This window comes from Lingula anatina, chromosome 4 (genome assembly GCF_051362555.1).
Source record: "Lingula anatina isolate TDL-2025a chromosome 4, LinAna3.0, whole genome shotgun sequence".
Lineage (NCBI taxonomy): Eukaryota > Metazoa > Brachiopoda > Lingulata > Lingulida > Lingulidae > Lingula > Lingula anatina.
Genome location: NC_141770.1, coordinates 29,644,184 through 29,664,313, shown reverse-complemented (window position 1 = coordinate 29,664,313; position 20,130 = coordinate 29,644,184). Strand labels below are relative to the sequence as shown.

Below are 20,130 nucleotides of genomic sequence, written 5' to 3'. Positions count from 1 at the left end.
ACAGTGCTTCACTATTTTATCATTGTATTGACTCTTACCACTGTACAGACCACTGCAATAACATATGAAGTCACCATTGCCGTCAGGGACGCATCTTCCACCATTATCACAAGGGTTGACATCACACACTGCCACCACTTGGCTGCATGTTTTTCCAGTGAATTTCTCTGGGCAGCGGCAGGCGAAATCACTGACGCCATTTTCACAAGTGCCTCCATTTTGACAGGGTGAAACAGAGCAGAAGTTGACTTTTTGTTCACAGCGTCTGCCTAGAATAAATATCAGGCAATTATTGCAACATCCACTAAAAGTGATAAAACGTGAGATCTTTTAAATTGAGACATAAATAAAAAAACCAGAAGGGCAATATGATATTAGAAAGAATGGCATGTCATGGTATAAGAAAAAATGGGACATCATGCTCCAACCTCTTCTGACTACCACTCTTGGTCAAGGAAACAACTGGTATTGTCACACCCACAATGTAATCATGTTCTAAGTTTCTTTCAGTTACAATAACAACTTTATTCTACACTAAATCTATTTTCAGAAAACTTTCAACTGGTGATAATAATAAAAGCAATAAAGGTACTGACATGTTGCATGTTGGAAACTGTGTAATTGGCAACAAAAGCACTGTTTATTATTATTACAATTATTATCATAACATTTAATCTGCATAAATACTAGGCTTGTACGATTCACTTTTAAGCCGTTGCTTAAACAGAAGAGACAGCTTAAGTTTCTTTCACCTTGTTAGTTGTGTCTTGACATTTACATATGATTTGTATATCATAAATAGCAAATTCAAAGGAAGTTTTAGCTATATGTGCAAAACACATTCTACTAGTATATAAGCAGAAGAATATTTTACTTAGTAACCTTATAGAAAAATATTTCAATGTCTTGATTTGATCCACAATTTTGATATCAAATTGGTTACCAGTCACCTGTCTCTTAGGCCAAAATAAATTTCATCTCAGAGTAAGCACATTCTTACCTGTCAGACCAAGAGGACATATACATGCAAAGTCGTTCACTAAATCTATACAGCCAGCGCCACCTGAGCAAGGATTGTCAGCACATTCGTTCACATTGACTTCGCAGTCTACGCCAGCAAATCCAGGCACACATGTGCAAGTATAGTTGTCTGTTCTAGGTTGCCCTGGAAACAAAAGTGCTCACTAAATTCAGCTGATGTATTATAATCTAAACCTTTAATTATTTCATATTATTGCAGGGCCTACATAAACTGCAAATTGTCCTTGAATGTGCTTGTTTCATGTTACATATATCTGCGGTAATACCATATACCATTCATTAGAAAGTAAAACTAATATGTCTGTAGTATATGTATGTTGTCAAGACTTTTGAAGGTAAATGCATAGAAGAATACAACACAAAGTTTTGGTCCAACCTGAGCAGGATCCGCCATGCTGACAAGGATTTGGGTCACAAGGATCTAGGTCATTTTCACAAACCTTCCCAGACTTCCCTGGGGGACAGGAGCACGTAAAGTCTGTGCCAACATCAACACATGTTCCGCCGTTTTTACAGGGTGCTGACTGACAGAGATCTAGGTCATGTTCACAGTAGCGCCCTCTATATCCATTTGGACAAGTACAGGTATAAGAAGCAGTCGTGGAAATGCAGGTTGCACCATTCAAACAGCGCGAACCACGGCAGTTATCTTGTTTGATCTCACAATTCTTTCCCATGTATCCCAGAGGGCAAAGACAAAAATGGCTGCCAATGGTGCTCTGACATGTTCCTCCGTGTTTGCAGGGACTGGACTGACAGTAGTCTGTAGCTGTCTCACACAGGTCGCCTTCAAACCCCTCCATGCACTGACATGTGAATTTGTTTAAACCATCTATACAGGTGGCGTTATTCTTACATGGAGAGTTGACACAGTCATCTGTGTTTAAATAACAGTCATCACCTGAAATGTTAATTCAACGTTTACAGTTAACATCCAAAATATGTATATTATATATAAATATATGCATAGACAAATTCATTTTGATAAATTTACAACAGCTATTTTAATGTATCACTTATAAAAACATATACAGTATTACTTAACTAATATCATTACACATATTTTTCTTCTTGTACTGTCAATATAATACTCAGTATCTTAAACCCATATGTTTTAACTACATATGATCTTGGGTTGTAAAACAAGTTGGAAGAAATAGCTATGTGGCCTTAAAACAAGGGATGCGAGCCACTTAAGTTGGAAAACCACAGATAAAAAGAAAAGATTTCCAATTAAAATTGGAAAAAAATTCATTCCTGAGGACCCCAGTACCTTCATATCCAGGTAAGCACCTGCAGGTAAAGCTGTCCACTCCATCCACACATGTCCCGTTGTTAGCACATGGCTGTGACAGGCAGTCGTCAATGTTGGTCTCACAGGTGGCGCCAGTGTAACCTGCTGGACATTGACACAGGAAGCCGACCATCAGGTCTACACAGGTGCCACCACTGTGACAAGGAGACGAGAGACACTCATTGATGGCTAGAATGACAAAATTTTTGTGCAGTTATAACAGTTGTATGGCATTTTAGTATTGTAAGCATAGCAGCAGGTGTATCTTTATTTGAGTATAATAAAAATTATAATTTCTACATGACAAAAGAGCATTTGCTACTGATTCTATCAATGCTCTAACAACTGACATATTATCCTATTACATAATTTTATATAAAAAAATCAAGCAATCCAACTAACGGATGTACATGTACAATCTGTGACTCACCTTTGCAGTCAGATAAATCAACAGCACCATCCTTCTCTGTAACAGCTCCTCTTGGACAAGACATACAGCTGGTGCTGCCATCTTCAGTCTGGTAAGTATTTAAAGGACACAAAGTACAAGGAACAACTCCATTGGAAGAGAAACTGCCTGGTGGACAAATGCCTGGAAAAAATATTACAATATTTATAAAATAAATAATAAAATACCATAATGACAGCAAATATAGAACCTACTATCTTGCAAAATCTTTTAAATTTCAACTTCATAAATATGTAATACAGAAACAGGCAAAAGGGTTATTTCGTAAAATATATAAATTTAAGCTGAGGTGAGTCATCAGTGAAAAAATGATCTGTTCATACACACACACACACACACACACACGCACACGCGCACACACACACATTGACGTACTCACTTTTACACTGCGTTGAGCTGGTGGACCCCACATCCACTGTTGTTGTGCCATTTTTACATTTATTGCAGGACTTGGCACTGGACTGGTCTTGATATTCTCCTTTCTTACAGGGTGTACAGGACTCCACTCCAGTCAGAGAGGATGTTCCAGGTGTACAGATAGCTATGATTAAATAATTATCATATATAGTCTTACATAAAATTATTGACTACAATTGGAAAAGTTCACCCTGAATTTCAGAGACTATTGGAAACTAGACAATTGATCAGCATGCCTCTCAGCCATTTCCATGTTTTGAAGCTTTAGTTTCCAGCAATCTCTGAAACTCGGAGACATTTGACTGTGTACCCCTGTACTACTTACGCAAACATTGAGTGGCATTTTTGGATCCCGTCCCACGAGTTGAGTGACCACTCGGACACTGGACACAGTGACGCTGACCAGACTCATTCTGATAGGTCCCCAGTGGACAGGGGTCACACTTGCTGGGGAGGGGGGAAGCCTGGTTAAAACGGGTGCCACTGGGACATGACACTAGAATATAAAACAATTTTTAAGTGAAATGTGAATTAATCAAATATATTTACACGCTTATATACTTGTCATATATACATTTTATATATAGCCTTTTTTCAATATATGTAATTTGACATTCATTTCTCCATTATGAAACCTTATCTGTCTTTTTACAGTAATGACTCAATATTTTCAATGGGGACAATAGTAAATGTTACAGATACTGGGGGTTTTCATTTCATAAATTCTTAAAATTTGATGAGATCAAGACAGTACCATAAAATTCTGTCCATCTGTCTGTCCATCTGTCTGTCTGTCTACCCAACCTTTCTTTCAGCCACAAAAACTTTTCTTGACTGTCCATTTATTGGACCAAACATCTATTCGTTCATCCACCCTCTCATTCCGCCAATCTATCAACCTTTAATACTGTCACTACATCCAAGGTTTACAAATCATTAAAGATATTTTACCACATTTCAGCGCCTGACTCAATGCCAAATCTGGGTTACTACACGTAATCTGTGGTCTTCCCTGCTTGAAGGATTGCCTATCCACCCTGTTAGCAATATTAGCTCGTAAGGTGAGGCGGTCATCTCCATTATTTACCATGCCTCTCAATGCCACAGCCATCTGGTATAGTTTGTACTGGGCCATGTAAGCCTCTCTTTGGGTTGTTCTGTATCCAGCAGTTTTGACCACCATTTGAAGGTCAAAGTTCAATTTGGTCACATAACGGAGTCCAGAACTATCTGCTTGCCGTTTTCGACGGAACATGGACACAGGACCACATGTAACTTGTACATTCTCTGGTTTGCAGTCCTCATTGGGATTGCATTTGTTGCTGAGAATGGAGCCAAGGAGGATCTGAATAAAGTTGTTTTTGATTTGTGTCTGTGTGGAGGGGTCATTGCAATCACCTGTGAAGTAGTGCAGCTCTGATGGCAATCTGGATATGGCATCTCTGGGCTCTGAAATACAAGATTTTTAAAAATTTGTGGACAGTAATAAAGGGTCCTTTAATTAATGCAAGCCAAATGACATGCTGCATTATTTGCTAGAGTGATGATTAGCTTACCTACCATTCAAAATTGAGTACTACTGCTTCAAGATAGTAGTACAAGAATACTTGTTTTTGATGAAAAATGCAAAATAATTAAATATAAAATTAAATATATGTAAAACTAAATAAATACTTTTCTAGATAGTCTTACATTGGACAAAACCAACTGAACACTTTTCCCAGTCAAGTGCACTTCAATTTCAACATTTAAGTATAAAAGTTTTACGTACCCACACAGTCAGGCACCTCATCTGTTGGTTTCCATATCCCGTTGGCGCCGCAGGCAAACATAGTAGCCGCGGTGATTCCTCTGGGGATGTCCCACTTCTCGTTACAGGCCATGGAGCAGAACTTCCCCAAACCCCAGTTGTTACACGACAGGGCTCCATTCTTAGGTGGGTCAAGTGGGGCACATCTCTTTGCTACAATGATTTAAAAGAAAAAAATGTTTGAGAAAAATTTCTTGCGATAAAAAATCTTTTAAAAAGTTATGAAAAGATTGAACACTTCACTAAATTGCTCTTTCTATTACTTAAAAGAAATCAAGGGGAAACAGAGGAAACAACTTTTATACAACTAGAACTATTAATAAAGAACAAAGGAAAAAAGGAGAATGTAAGATTTTTTTACTACAGGTACAGTACAATACCACGCAACATATTACTCCATCTGTCATAAAACAAAACCAATGTTTTCTGTGGGGGAGGTGGGGTTTAAAATGGAGGGCATCTTTTGTGTGATATAAAACTTTTATGTCTCCTCCAGCTACTAACACCTCATAAAAATGAACAATATTATAGTATCTTTTGCCAAAAATTAAATAACAACAGCAGAAACAAATCCTACAAACATTTGTTACCAAACAAACGCAAGGCAGAATTAACTGCTGTACTTACGTTCAACAGACACCATAAAAGTACAGAAAGATGTTTTCCCATTCTTGGGGTTGCGAGCACTATACTGTATAGTGTGGTTACCCCAGGTGTAATCTCCACTGTTTATACTGGGGGTTACGATAGGGAGAGAACCGTCAGGGAGAGTGAAGACAGGCATTCTCCATGAGACTGAAGCCTGGTGACCTTTGGCCTGGGACCTCACCCATGAGGGGCAATAGCTGACTATAGGGGCTATGTCCTCTGAAATAGTATTATTATTATTATTATTATTATTATTATTATTATTATTAAAATGATAAGTATACTCCATTATGATCTTATTCATTGCTGACACTATAATCTCCATCCTCATATAATTATTGTTATATTATGACTAATAATTTATTTTGTCATCATCACCTACAGTATTATCATTATTATCAATTATTATTTTCATCTTTATCAATCATAATTATCAAAACATTGAACAATACATACAGTACACATAATTACCTTTTTACAATCAAAGTAGTTTAATTAGAGCTGCACTATTACTAGCAGCACCATAGAACCCAATAGCATAGTTATCAATATGATCATCTTTAAAAGAATCTTACAGATATCGATTTTGCTGGCAAAAAGAAGAAATGGTTTAATTGGTGACCTTGGGATTAAGAATTTTAGGGCTGTAAAGATGGAAAAGCATCAACAAAATGGGATTTTATTATTAAATCGTGAAAAAACATGACTCTGCAGTAAGCATTCTGTACCTTGCACAGTGACAGTGAAGCTACATTCAGCACTGTTCCCAGCATCATCAGTAAATGTGTACACTACTTCTGTCGTAGTATTAAAACCATACAGTGGCGCCACCCCAGCTGGTGACACAGTCATCTGAGGAGGTTGTCCTGAGTTGTCCTCTGCTAGCGGGACATCCCAGTCCACCATAGCTGTCAGGGTGGAGGCATTCAGACTGGCTGTTATTGATCCGGGACAGGTCAAAATGCGGGGTGGGGTGACATCTGAAAGGCGAGACAGTATACAGTGATATTTTTACTTATTCTCATGTTTGCAAGTAAATTTTGATATTAATCATAGTGTAGTATGTTATAATATTTGTTGTCAATGACTATAATTCTTGGACCACTGACTCAGATGTATAAAATATAAATATAAAAGCTACAAATAAGAAACCTGGCACCAATAATTAAGATTATTTCTGTGATTATAAAAATTACATCTGTCTCATCAACTTATATTATTTATGTATTTACAATATTTCAATTTTAACAATAATGGGGGAAGTGATCACAATTTCAATTAAACTGATAAAATGTAAAAGCTGAGCTCTGACGCAAAGTTTTAAAAGTTTTTTATAGCATTTAAAGAAGAAATTATATCACGAGAGTTCGTGAAAGCGGTAAAATGAAGTGACTGAAGTCAACCAGCCTTACTTTATATCTATTGCAAAATATGTAAAAAAATGAGTTACCTTTGCAGTTGACAACAGAAGTATCTCCACTCCACTGTCCATTAAGTCCACACACAACATCATTCCTTGGCGAGTCCATCTTAAAGCCTTGCTTACAGAAGTACTTACAAACAGTGCCGTGATAGGGGGTGTAGTTACCAGCACAGAACGCGGGGTACACAAATCCATTCACTGGTGGAGTCAGGGCAGGACAGCCAGTTACTGCAAATAGACATATTATATCTTAGTTCTTTTAAAAATATATATGAAAGAATATATTACATCTTATTTTTTTAATATATATAAAAGATGGAAAAATGATATTAGTAAATTAATGAAATATTCGCTGGTCTGATTTTTTCCTTAACATGTAAAAAGGATCATATAAAGGGTAAATTCCCATCCTAATCCCCACTGACATACAATTTCCTATTGAAAACTTGCCATACTTTGACACCGTGGTTGTTCCTCCATGTCCCAGTACATTAAATTCCCACTCAGAGAACAGGTCATGGTACTGGCTCCCTGTAGGCGATATCCCTCCACACACTTCACAGTACAGTTGGTGCCGTAACTGTTTTTGCAAGGTCCATCAAATATTCCATACACAGGGGGTTGAAGGCGAGGACATCTTCGAACTGATAAAAATTAACAGCAAAGGTTCAATATCAAAGAAGAATTCTTTATTAACAGTGTTATTCAATTACTGTTTAAACGCTGGCATTATCCTAAAACATGTTATCTGAGAATTCTTCAAATGTCAGAAAACAAATTGTGACCACTTATTTCTCCACTATAAATGTCCACATATAAAAGTAACTGCCAAAACTGAAACTGCTTCTATCAAATAGAGCTATCAACAGAAAAAAAACTCATGTAGTAACATTTTTTTCAAAATTTTCACTACTTTTTATACCAAAATCTGTGTAGCTACCTAAATCAGATGCCTTTTGATCTTAATAATGCACATACCTTCAACATTGACTGTGAATTCACATATCTGCCTATTTCCAGTTCTATCAACAGCTGTGTACGTCACGCGATGACTGCCAGATGAGAATCGAGATGGAAGATTACTTGTGGTCACAGTTGGTGCTTCTCCTGAGTTATCCACAGCGACTGGTGTCTCCCATGTGACAAGGGCCGAGTCTGTGCCCTTCTCAGCATAGATGAAAATGTCGGATGGACAACGAGTAAATCTTGGTTTTTCAATGTCTGGAAAATTTTGAAATTAATCTTCAAATAAATTTAATTTCTTTTATTTCTCCATTGAAATCAATTGAAAAAACTATAATTACTGATAAATATTGTAACATGATACTGCCAAGTTATGTAACTGAATATGTCAAATCCAAAATATTTAGTACCTAAAATAATAAACTCATATACATCTTAAATAAATACTGAAACATATCACCTTCCAAAATCAAGCTTTAAACCGAGTATAAAAAGACAAAATAATGTTATAACATCACCTTCACATTTTAGATTCTGGATATCTCTGGTCCATTTTCCACTAGCAAGACACGTGACAAAGTCGTGACCAATTGGACGCAGACGATAACCAGATTTCCGACATGAATAAACACAGCTCTGCAGAAACTGTGGCTGAGACAGGCAATTGGCTGGACTAATTTTATAGTCTGAAGTTTCTGTCAAAGCTGGACAAGACTGAACTAGAAAATGATGCACAATTTATTTATTACATTTCTATCTATTCAATAATTATTGTCTTGAGCATTCACTTAATTGCAGACCATCAAGCTAAGAAGTCACTTTTATAATTAATATAAAAATATTTAGTGTCTAATCATGAAAGCGTTCTACTATGTTCTCTCAGAAGACAATGAAGTGCAACTGAAACAATTACTGTATCATTTATCACTGGATGAAAATGGAAACTCAGAGAAAAATCACCAAATCTGAGAAATGATACTCTCATGAGCATTATCAAATTTCATCCATTAAAAACATCAAAAAAAAAAAAATAATAAAGAAGAACAGAAAAAAGCAAGAAAGTAAAAAAAAAAAGAAAAAAAAATCCCACCAACCTTCACACCTGAAGTCTTCTCTCTCCCAGGCTCCGTCCTCCTTACACCTGGCGACAGGGTTACCCACCTCACCGTAACCATAGCGACAATAAAAACTGCACACCGTCCCAAACTTCTCTGTGGCAGGTGGTTCCCTGATACACCCTGACTTGATGGCATTGTTAGGCACTGTCAGTGCAGGACAGGTGACAACTGACACAGATAACAATGACTGATCAGAACTATATATATATTATATCAATAATAATAGTAACAATTATATAAATGAAAATTACAATAATAATATTTAATAAAATCACTGTTGTACTACTGTCAACAATTATGGTTATATATATATATAATATATATATATATATAAGAAAGGAGAAGAAATCAAAACTTGGTACCTTCCATTAAAAAAATTGAAAATCTTTTAACTGCTACTGTTGCAATCTGGTTGTCTTAATTAAGAGTGTCAATCCTATGTACTTTACAGTAGCAGAATTTCTTTATTATTTTTTAATCTGATTGATAAAAATCCTACATCACATAAAAGAAAAAACAATGTGAATATGAAATTTATAATTATTGAGACTGTGGCTGTTTAAAAATCACATCCAGTACATTTAATTATCATATTATCATTAATTAATCCTATTGACCCACCTTCACACTTGGAATCTGTGCCTGTCCAACTGGTAGTGTCAGTAACAGGAGAGTACTGGCAAGTCCGGACTCGTGACCCAGAAAGCTGGTGACCTAGATTACATTTGAAGCTGCAGGTGCCCCCTACTGGTGTAAAACCCTGGCACTGGTCATATTCTCCATGTAGAGGAGGCGGGAGGGGGAGGCATTTACGTACTAAGTGATGAAAATATAGAATATCATAAATGAGCTTTTATTATACTTTCATATGATTGTTTGTAAAATGAACTTGCATGCATTACTTTGATTATATTAAAAACCACAAGTGAACTTGAAATCAGTAAGGTACATGGATATCTATTTCAAGCAATTAACTGCATGGACACTTATCAGAAATCTATTTATTTACAAATCATTAATTAATAATACTGATCAATTATTCTAAAAAACAAGGCAGCAAAGCTGTCAAATGTACAGACAAAAAGCAGGAAATAACTATGCCCAAAATAGGCTACTGTCAATTCTGATGCAAAAGTACATTATGTTAAACTGCAAATTCAACATCAAATTTTAATTATGCTCAACAGGTAAGTAAAATGTGTCCAAGCATAAGGCTTCAGGACCATGGGAGTTCAAGTTCACACTTTGAAAATGTATAACTTCCAGAAAAAGAAGCCAATTAGACTGCTTTTCCAACTCAGGCTGCATTTTAGTCCTGTATTTCTTTTCTGAACGTTTGGCAATCATCAGTAACATGGTTTTCCCATAATGGTCATCATGGCAGCAGCACCCAAAATTGTGTTTTCTTCTATTCTGATGCAATATTACATAGTGGTTAACAGCATAATGACCGTCAATTTTTAATAATAAAATATACGTATCATGGATTTTCGGAAAATGTGACTAGCATGGGTCTTCAAGCCCATGGAACTTCAAAGTCACACCTTGAAAATGCCAATATGTGAAAAATTAAATTTTTACAAAAAAAACTGTTTAACTAGCAGAAAGAATTACCAAGCAGACTGCATTGCCTACTGAAGCTGTATTTTAGTCCCATGTTTCTTTCCTGTAAGTTTGAGAACAGTAAGTGACATGATTTTTCTTAAATGGTCATCATGGGAGCAGTGCCTAAAATATTTTTTCCAAATTTTGATGCAATATTACATAACGTTTAACAGCATAATGACCATCAATTTTTAATAATAAAATATTAGTATTATAGATATTCAGAAAATGTGACTAGCAAAGGTCTTCAGGCCCATGGAACTTCAAAGTCACAACTTGAAAATGCCAAAATGTAAACAAGACAGCACTGTTCTGAAATGTTTTTTTTTTTTTTTTTCCATTTTAACAGTTTACTGCCATTTTTATATGATCAACTAAGAAAATTGATGAGATGTGAAAAATATCAATAAAACGGTGTCAAATGTCCAATTTCCTCCATTCTGTGTTTCTGAACATAGTGAATGATTGAATCTTACAAACTGCAATGCTATGAGTTTATTTCCATTTTTGAAACTTTATTACAGAATACACGATAACAAGTTTACCATCATTCTTACAAAATCAACTAACAATGTTGTAAAGATGCAGGAAATGTCAAACAAACTCTTTTACTTATCTTATTAATTAAATAATGAGACTGTTAACATGCCTAAAAATTGAATCTGAGGAAATGTGAAACAAGACAGCACTATTCTGAAATGGGTTTATTTCCATTTTTAACACTTTTTTAACATAAAACAAAATTAACAGTTTACTGCCATTTTTATATGATCAACTAAGAAAATTGATGAGATGTGAAAATATCAATAGAACAGTGTCAAATGTCCAATTTTCTCCATTCTGAGTTTCTGAACATAGGGAATGATTGAATCTTACAAACTGCAATGATATGAGTTTATTTCCATTTTTGACACCTTATTACACAATACACGATTACAAGTTTACCATCATTTTTATGTAATCAACTAACAATGTTGTAAAGATGCAGGAAATGTCAAACAAACACTTTTACGTATCTTATTAATTAAATAATGAGACTGTTAACATGCCTAAAAATTGAATCTGAGGAAATGTGAAAAAACAGCATAACTTATAAAATAATGGTCCGATTATGATTTTCGAACTTGACCTGCGTTTTAGTAAGATTGATTACTCCTGTGAGTTTCATGACAACAGGCCTATGGGTTTTCCTTGAAATGTGTTAACAGTGTTGCATATATGCTGAAAAGTGAAAAAACAGCATAACTACTAAAATAGTGGCCCGATCATGCCGATTTTCGAACTTGATCTGCGTTTTAGTAAGATTGATTACTCCTGTGAGTTTCATGACAACAGGCCTATCAGTTTTCCTTGAAATGTGTTAACAGTGTTGCATATATGCTGAAAAGTGAAAAAACAGCATAAATTCTACAATAATGGCCCGATCATGCTGATTTTCAAACTTGACCTGTGTTTTATGAATATTCATCAGCTCTGTAAATATAAAGCCAAAAAGTAAAACTGTCTTCCATTTATGGTGTTAACGCTGAAAGTGCACGGCGACGGCGACATGATCGGCGACGGCAACGGCGACGACAGACACAGGTGATGGCAATATGTACAGACACATCTGTGTCTGTACATAAAAATGTTGACAGTGCATAAAATAATATTACATAATGTTTAAAGACATAAAAACCTATGCAACTGCTTATGTGGAAATACAGAAAATCTGAAGAGCTTCAGGTGGATGGGAGTTGAAAATGCCAGTGTTTAGAAAAAATTTAAAAAGAAAACAAAAAAAAAAAAAAAAAATTCCAATAAAGCTGCTATTCAAACTTTTAATCTTGCTGTATTAACATGATATGAATAATCCCAATGTGTTTGAGGATAATAAGGCACTGTTTTTCATCTATAGCATTAATGTTGGCATTACACAATTTTTTTTTCTTTTGTAAACTTATTTGCAATATTAAACAACATTTACCTGCATAATTATCATCAATTCCTAATTATGTGACACAGTTAAGAGAGCTTAACCTATAGGACTTGAATGGGAAATCTCAACGTGTGTTTTATGTAATCTTATTTAATGGGCACTTGAAAATCAATTAGGCAAGTAATTTTATAGCTCTGAATTTAGCTAGTGATTATCCCAAGGGACAATTACCACCATCCATAAACAGTAGCCCCATATAGCACTCCATAGAGCTGCATTGCTTCCAAAACAGAAAACAATCACACTGATTTCCAACACAAGCTACACTTCAGTCCTATGAAACTTTTCAGTAAGTTAGAATATCATAAGTAAAATGGTTTTTCCTTAATGGTCATCCCAGCAGCGATGTCCAAAAAAGTTTTTTTTTTCATCTTTTACGCAATTTAACACAATGCTTAACAGCACAATGGCCATCAATTTTTAATAATAAAGTAAATGTATCATAACTATTCAAAAGATGTGACTAGCAATGGTATTCAAGCCAATGGAAGTTCAAAGACTAAGTCACACCTTGAAAATGTCCATATGTGAAAATTTTAATTGTAACAAAAAACTATATAATTACCAAGAAAGTTAACCGATATAACAGGTTTTCCAACTGAAGCTATAATTTTGTGCTATGCTACATTTCTGTAAGTTTGAGAAGAGTAAGTGACTTGGTTTTCCTTAAATGGTCACTGTGGAGGCATTGTCTAAAATGGGGTTGTCTTCAATTTTGATGCAATATTACATAATGCTTAACAGCATAATGACCATCAATTTTTAATAATAAAATAAAAGTATCATGGATATTCAGAAAATTTGATATGGAAAGGTCTTCAGGGCCATGGAAGTTCAGAGTGACAACTTCAAAATGCCAAAATGTACACAAGAGATAACTGTACTGAAATTAATTTCTTTCCACTTTCAACACTTTTTTTACATATATCAAAATAATCAATTTACTGCCATTTTTATATGACCAACTAAGAAAATTGATGAGATGGGAAAATATCAATAAGACAGTGTTATATGTCCAATTTCCTCCATTATGAGATTCTGAACATAGTGGATGATTGAATCTGACAAACTACAATGATATGTGTTTATTTCCATTTTTGACACTTTATTACACAATACACGATAACAGGTTTACTATCATTTTTACAAAATCAACTAACAATGTTGTAAAGATGCAGGAAATGCCAAACAAACACTTTTACGTATCTTATTAGTTAAATAATGAGACTGTTAACATGCCTAAGAATTGAATGTGAGGAAATGTGAAAAAACAGCATAACTTCTAAAATAATGGACCGATTATGCTGATTTTCCAACTCAACCTTCGTTTTAGTAAGATTGGCCACTCCTATGAGTATTGTAACGCGACGCGGCCGTCCGCCTCGAATCGGCGACGACACACCGACGCGGTGTGGGATTGATGTTGCCTGTACCTTGGGGAAAGTCTATCCCCAACCTTCGGAAATAAAAAGACATGCATTACATTTCCAATATGATTATTAAATCTCCAAACATTGAATACAAAAATTCATGCAATATAAACGTGACTTATGGCCACAATAGTTCATGCATTTCCAAGTATCCTTTGACGTGACTTATGGTCATTAAAGTTCATAAATTTCAAATGTTGCGCGCGACGACAGCATCTGGGTAGTAAAACGAAGACAACGAAGACATTTCTGGTAGCGTCGTGGCTTGCGTAGTCTTCTTATGGGTAGCGCAGCGGTTCCCGTAGATCGCGTTTCTTCTCATATGGATTATCGTACGTAGTCATCTTATGGTAGCGTCGTGGCTCGCGTACTCTTCTTATGGGTAGCGCAGCGGTTCCCGTAGATAGCGTATCTTCTCATATGAATTACCGTACGTAGTCTTCTTATGGTAGCGTCGTGGCTCGCGTAGTGTCACTCATCTCCGTGGTGCTGTCCGTTCTGTAATTCTCTTTTCAAGATGATGTCCTCATGGTAGGGAGTTCATACCGCATCGCACGGCCGCAGTCGCTAGGGGAATCCAAGTCAGCTCTCGGTGTGCACCCTCTCCCGACAGCCCGATTCCAGCTTCACCAGCTCTGATGTGGATGCGGCGATACTCTCTACCAGAAATGCGCAAGGGTGCGGGTCAAGTGATACCAACTCAATACTGACAATCTTTCCGGTCACCAGTGACGAGGGCGCGGGGGATCGCCGCGGCCTTCAAACCAATCAGTGGAGATCTTGGCGGCGCTGAAACCCTTTGACTCGGGACCAGTGATCGTTGGCACCGAAAGAGCAAGGTTAATCTTCGCATATCACAAGCCCACATTTTCCACTCCCTGAGCACCGTCTGTTCCGTGTGAAATCTCCGAACTCGCATGGGCGGGGACGGGGGTTCGCAGGGAAGCACCGTAAGGGATCGGCCCGCTACGGCCTTACGTCCCGTGGCAGGGGTTGGACAATCTTCACCACGTCTCCGTTTCTAAGGTCACAGTCGGCTGGCATCCACTCGACTCCTCCGGATGGACACACTGAACTAAAGAAACAAAAGCAAAATCTGCCCCTTCACACGGGGTAAGTCGACTCCCTTCACACGGGAGGAACACTCTTGGGCTGGAACTCGGCATCAGACCCAAGTGGACGTCCGCTCTACTATGGCGCCCCGGACCCGGCCGGCTTTTCACCCGGGGTCGTCATACACAATAATTGCAACATCCTTGGCACAGCTCTACCAAGGGGTCCCAGACCGTTATGCTGCATAAGCCCATGGCCCGGAAGACACTGAAGAGGTTCCGCCCAGCCAACTGTTAACTCAAAGAAACTCAAATCACGTTGATTAGTAACCTTAACCGGAGAGTAGCTCTCCCACTATGCACTGTGCTAAACACTGATTATTCAACTATGAAATTTACTTCTTACAATGGTTTTATATCTTAGCATTGCCTACACTAGCTAGAGAAATTTAAAGAGGTCCCTAACTCCCTCTGAAAGACTCACTATGCCGACCTTGTCCATCCATAGCCAACATAGCTCGCCGGCGTGCATAACATTATTTCCTTAAAAACCGCCCTCCTGTACACAGTCTTATCACTTTAGATAAATGTGGTTAAATCTCTCCCCCCATATACTATCGTAACAACTTATCATGCGTACAGTAAAATCCTCCCCCCATATACTAGGGTAACACTGGACACTGATTCCATTAGTAGATAACACAAAACAAGGACCTAGCGTTAGGTTACGCTTTAGTTAAACTAAGCTTCATCGCAAGCGCTGAAGCTAACCCTACGACGTTATATCTAAAACAAACAACATGCCTTAACCATGACTGGAATGACGTGGTCATTAGATGACAACATGGAATGACTGACGTTGTCTCTGAAGACAACATGACGTTGTCACTAAGCGTTAACATGACTTAACTATGACTTAAATGACGCGGTCATTAGATGACAACATGGAATGACTGACGTTGTCTCTGAAGACAACATGACGTTGTCACTAAGAGTTCACATGACTTAACTAGGACTTAAATGACGCGGTCATTAGATGACAACATGGAATGACTGACGTTGTCTCTGCAGACAACATGACGTTGTCACTAAGAGTTAACATGACTTAACTATGACTTAAATGACGCGGTCATTAGATGACAACATGGAATGACTGACGTTGTCTCTGAAGACAACATGACGTTGTCACTAAGAGTTAACATGACTTAACTATGACTTAAATGACGCGGTCATTAGATGACAACATGGAATGACTGACGTTGTCTCTGAAGACAACATGACGTTGTCCTTAAAAGACAACCTAACTTAACTATGACGTAAATGACGCGGTCATTAGATGACAACATGGAATGACTGACGTTGTCTCTGACGAAAATATGATGTGTCCTTAAAAGACAACCTAACTTAACTATGACGTAAATGACGCGGTCATTAGATGACAACATGGAATGACTGACGTTGTCTCTGACGACAACATGACGTTGTCCTTAAAAGACAACCTAACTTAACTATGACTTAAATGACGCGGTCATTAGATGACAACATGGAATGACTGACGTTGTCTCTGACGACAACATGACGTTGTCCTTAAAAGACAACCTAACTTAACTATGACTTAAATGACGCGGTCATTAGATGACAACATGGAATGACTGACGTTGTCTCTGACGACAACATGACGTTGTCCTTAAAAGACAACCTAACTTAACTATGACTTAAATGACGCGGTCATTAGATGACAACATGGAATGACTGACGTTGTCTCTGACGACAACATGACGTTGTCCTTAAAAGACAACCTAACTTAACTATGACTTAAATGACGCGGTCATAAGATGACAACATGGAATGACTGACGTTGTCTCAGACGACAACATGACGTTGTCTCTAAAAGACGACCTAACTTAACTATGACTTGAATGACGCGGTCATTAAATGACAACATGGAATGACTGACGTTGTCTCGGACGACAACATCACGTTGTCTCTAAAAGACGACCTAACTTAACTATGACTTGAATGACGCGGTCATTAAATGACAACATGGAATGACTGACGTTGTCTCGGACGACAACATGACGTTGTCTCTAGAAGACAACCTAACTTAACTATGTCGGGAATGACGCGGTCATTAAATGATAACATGGAATGACTGACAACATGACGTTGTCTCTAAAAGATGACCTAACTTAACTATGACCCGAATGGCGCGGTCATTAAATGACAACATGGAATGACTGACGTTGTCTCGGACGACAACATGACATTGTCTCTAGAAGACAACCTAACTTAACTATGTCGGGAATGACGCGGTCATTAGATGACAACATGGAATGACTAACGTTGTCTCCGACGACAACATGAAATTATCTCTAGAAGACAATCTAATTTAACTATGACGTGAATGACGCGGTCATTATATGACAACACGGAATGACTAACGTTGTCCCCGACGACAACATGGCGTGGTCTCTAAAAGATAACCTAACTTAATTATGACGGGAATGACGCAGTCATTATATGACAACATGGAATTACTAACGTTGTCTCCGACGACAACATGAAGTTGTCTTTAAAAGACAACCTAACTTAACTATGACTTAAATGACGCGGTCATTATATGACAACATGGAATTACTAACGTTGTCTCCGACGACAACATGAAGTTGTCTTTAAAAGACGACCTAACTTAACTATGACGGGATTGACGCGGTCATTATATGACAACATGGAATTACTAACGTTGTCTTCGACGACAACATGACTTAGCTATGACTGAAATGATGTGGTCTATAAATGACGACATGGAATTGTTAGAAAGGAAAAAATAAGCGAAAATAAAATAAAGAAAGAAAATCTACCCTACGCTTAGCCTTAATTACGCACTGCTGTCAAGGGATCGACGGCTGTGAAAATAACGAACTTAAGTACTTACTGCTGTCAATAAAACGACTGCAGTAACAATAACCAACTTAACTGATCTGTGTCCATAATCGGACTCAGTATGAACTGTTACAGTTAGCAATGACAACTGGGGCTGCATGGAAATAAATTTTCCATAATAGTTCGACGTTAATCTAGCAATGGAATAAATGCGGTTACGATCTACCGTTAAATCTACTGAACATTTAAATTCCTTATCGGGTTTCCCCCCTTTAAATAAATAAAAAAAATAATAATAAAAAAAAATGAAGCGGGCTAGCCCCTAAGGGCTGCCCTAACACTCACTGCTGGTTCTTCTTTTCTTTGTCTTTTCTGTCTTAGATTCTTCTCTGACTTCTCCGTCTTCTCCTTCTACACAGCCAGACAGGACGCTTCCATCAGCGCGCTTCTCTATTTATACTCTGACGCGGCGACGTCATCAGTCGCGTGAAGCACGAGCTTCGCGTACGGCGTAGGTCAGCATGAAGTGGCATATATGACGGCTTCCATGCATCGTCGATGCACTGTATCGGTAGTTTTGTCTTCTTTAGATTAAATTTTCTTTCAATCGACGGAAACAATTGTAGTAGGGGGAATCAAATAAAGGTGGAGGGCAGGTACGTAAGCGCTAACCCTTCCAAAGTGAATTTCTGAAGAGATAAAGTGAAAATGTTGTATTGGAATGCAAAACGGAGGGGGGGGGAACGTTACACTGCCCCCAACCTTTTAAATTTGATTCTCCTGAATCAAAATAAGACTCCGTTTTTAGTTTAACAAGACTTTATTAATCGTTTTCTTTTCTCTTCCTTTTATTCGTAAAACTTCTCATCTTTTTCTCTATTGGTTTTCTTTTTCTTCATTAAAAGTAAAAGTTTCTTCATTAAAAATAAAAGTTTCTAACTATGTCTCGTCTCCCATCAGGATAGCGCATTTCTCGTTCGTGCAATCGCCTAACTCTCTGGAACAACGCCACCATATCCATCTCTACTTCTCCCTCTTTAACTGCTCTTATGGGGACTTTGCTGCTTGGCTGGTCTTCTTCCCCATCTAGGGAACTTGGGTACTCTTGTGGGGGTGTTCCTTCCTTGAGCTTTCTCTCAGATGTCCTGGGGCTGGTTGAAGGAGACTGAATGAGTGATGCCTCTTCGACAGGTGTAACATCTACTTGCAGCGGAGGTTCTTCTGGGATAGTCTGACCTGCTGGGTTCGTCTCTTCCTTCTTCTGAGCATGTTTTCTTTTGTAGTGTTCCACCAACACTCTGTTGTCAACGAACTTCAATCCACAATAGCAGTTAAGGCAGCTCTTTTCATGGCGTTTGCGGTTGCTTCGGTCCGAAAATGATTTTTTGCAGAACAAACAGCCTGGCATGTCTAGGAAAAGAGAGGAGTAAGTTACTGTGAGAGGTACTGTAAAACTGGCCCAACAACTTTGCTGGTATGTAAGGAAGGGGGGGGGGGGTGCGTTAGAGACAAACAACAGAAAATGGAAAATCCAGAATACATGACGTCGCACGACTCAGGTAAGTCTCTAATTCGAGACTCTACAAGTGTCGATTGAAACCATGCATTCTGGGGTTAGTGACAAAACTTTAAATTGTCGTAGTGCACGACTTTGGGTTTATGCTTGTGGCTGAGCTGTATCCGGTATACGAGGTCTGAAATTCGATCCACCACTTCGTATGGTCCAGTCCATTTTGGTTGTAGTTTTGGACTCACACCCTTCTTTTTGTTGAAATCGAAGTACCATACTTTTTCTCCCACTTTATACGCTTGCCAATGTACTCGAGAATCATAGTTACGCTTCTGTACAACAGCACTCTTCTTGAGCTTCTCTCTCGCTCGTTTCCAGATATTACTTAAATTTTCTCGCAACTGCAAGGCGTAGTCGGTTTGTAATGCAGGTGAACCCGGAGGTTCCTCAATCATCGCGTGTACTGGTAAATCAATCTCGCGTCCTAAC

At 37.7% G+C, this 20,130-nt stretch overlaps 1 protein-coding gene across 3 annotated transcripts in view; it reads right to left on the bottom strand.

The window, feature by feature from the left end:
- LOC106173696 (uncharacterized) overlaps positions 1-20,130 on the bottom strand; it is a 56,439-nt gene that overhangs the window by 10,016 nt on the left and 26,293 nt on the right. For all 3 annotated transcript variants that reach the window (XM_087010918.1, XM_087010917.1, XM_087010915.1), the window contains exons 25-41: positions 9,805-9,999; positions 9,160-9,351; positions 8,584-8,784; positions 8,081-8,323; positions 7,558-7,746; positions 7,130-7,330; positions 6,408-6,659; positions 5,659-5,898; positions 4,993-5,184; positions 4,173-4,670; positions 3,547-3,717; positions 3,184-3,345; positions 2,766-2,927; positions 2,315-2,524; positions 1,418-1,942; positions 1,001-1,165; positions 39-269 (exon numbers count right to left, since the gene is read on the bottom strand). In XM_087010918.1, coding sequence (XP_086867044.1) covers positions 39-269; positions 1,001-1,165; positions 1,418-1,942; positions 2,315-2,524; positions 2,766-2,927; positions 3,184-3,345; positions 3,547-3,717; positions 4,173-4,670; positions 4,993-5,184; positions 5,659-5,898; positions 6,408-6,659; positions 7,130-7,330; positions 7,558-7,746; positions 8,081-8,323; positions 8,584-8,784; positions 9,160-9,351; positions 9,805-9,999 — 4,029 coding nt within the window. The remainder of the gene's footprint in view (positions 1-38; positions 270-1,000; positions 1,166-1,417; positions 1,943-2,314; positions 2,525-2,765; positions 2,928-3,183; positions 3,346-3,546; positions 3,718-4,172; positions 4,671-4,992; positions 5,185-5,658; positions 5,899-6,407; positions 6,660-7,129; positions 7,331-7,557; positions 7,747-8,080; positions 8,324-8,583; positions 8,785-9,159; positions 9,352-9,804; positions 10,000-20,130) is intronic.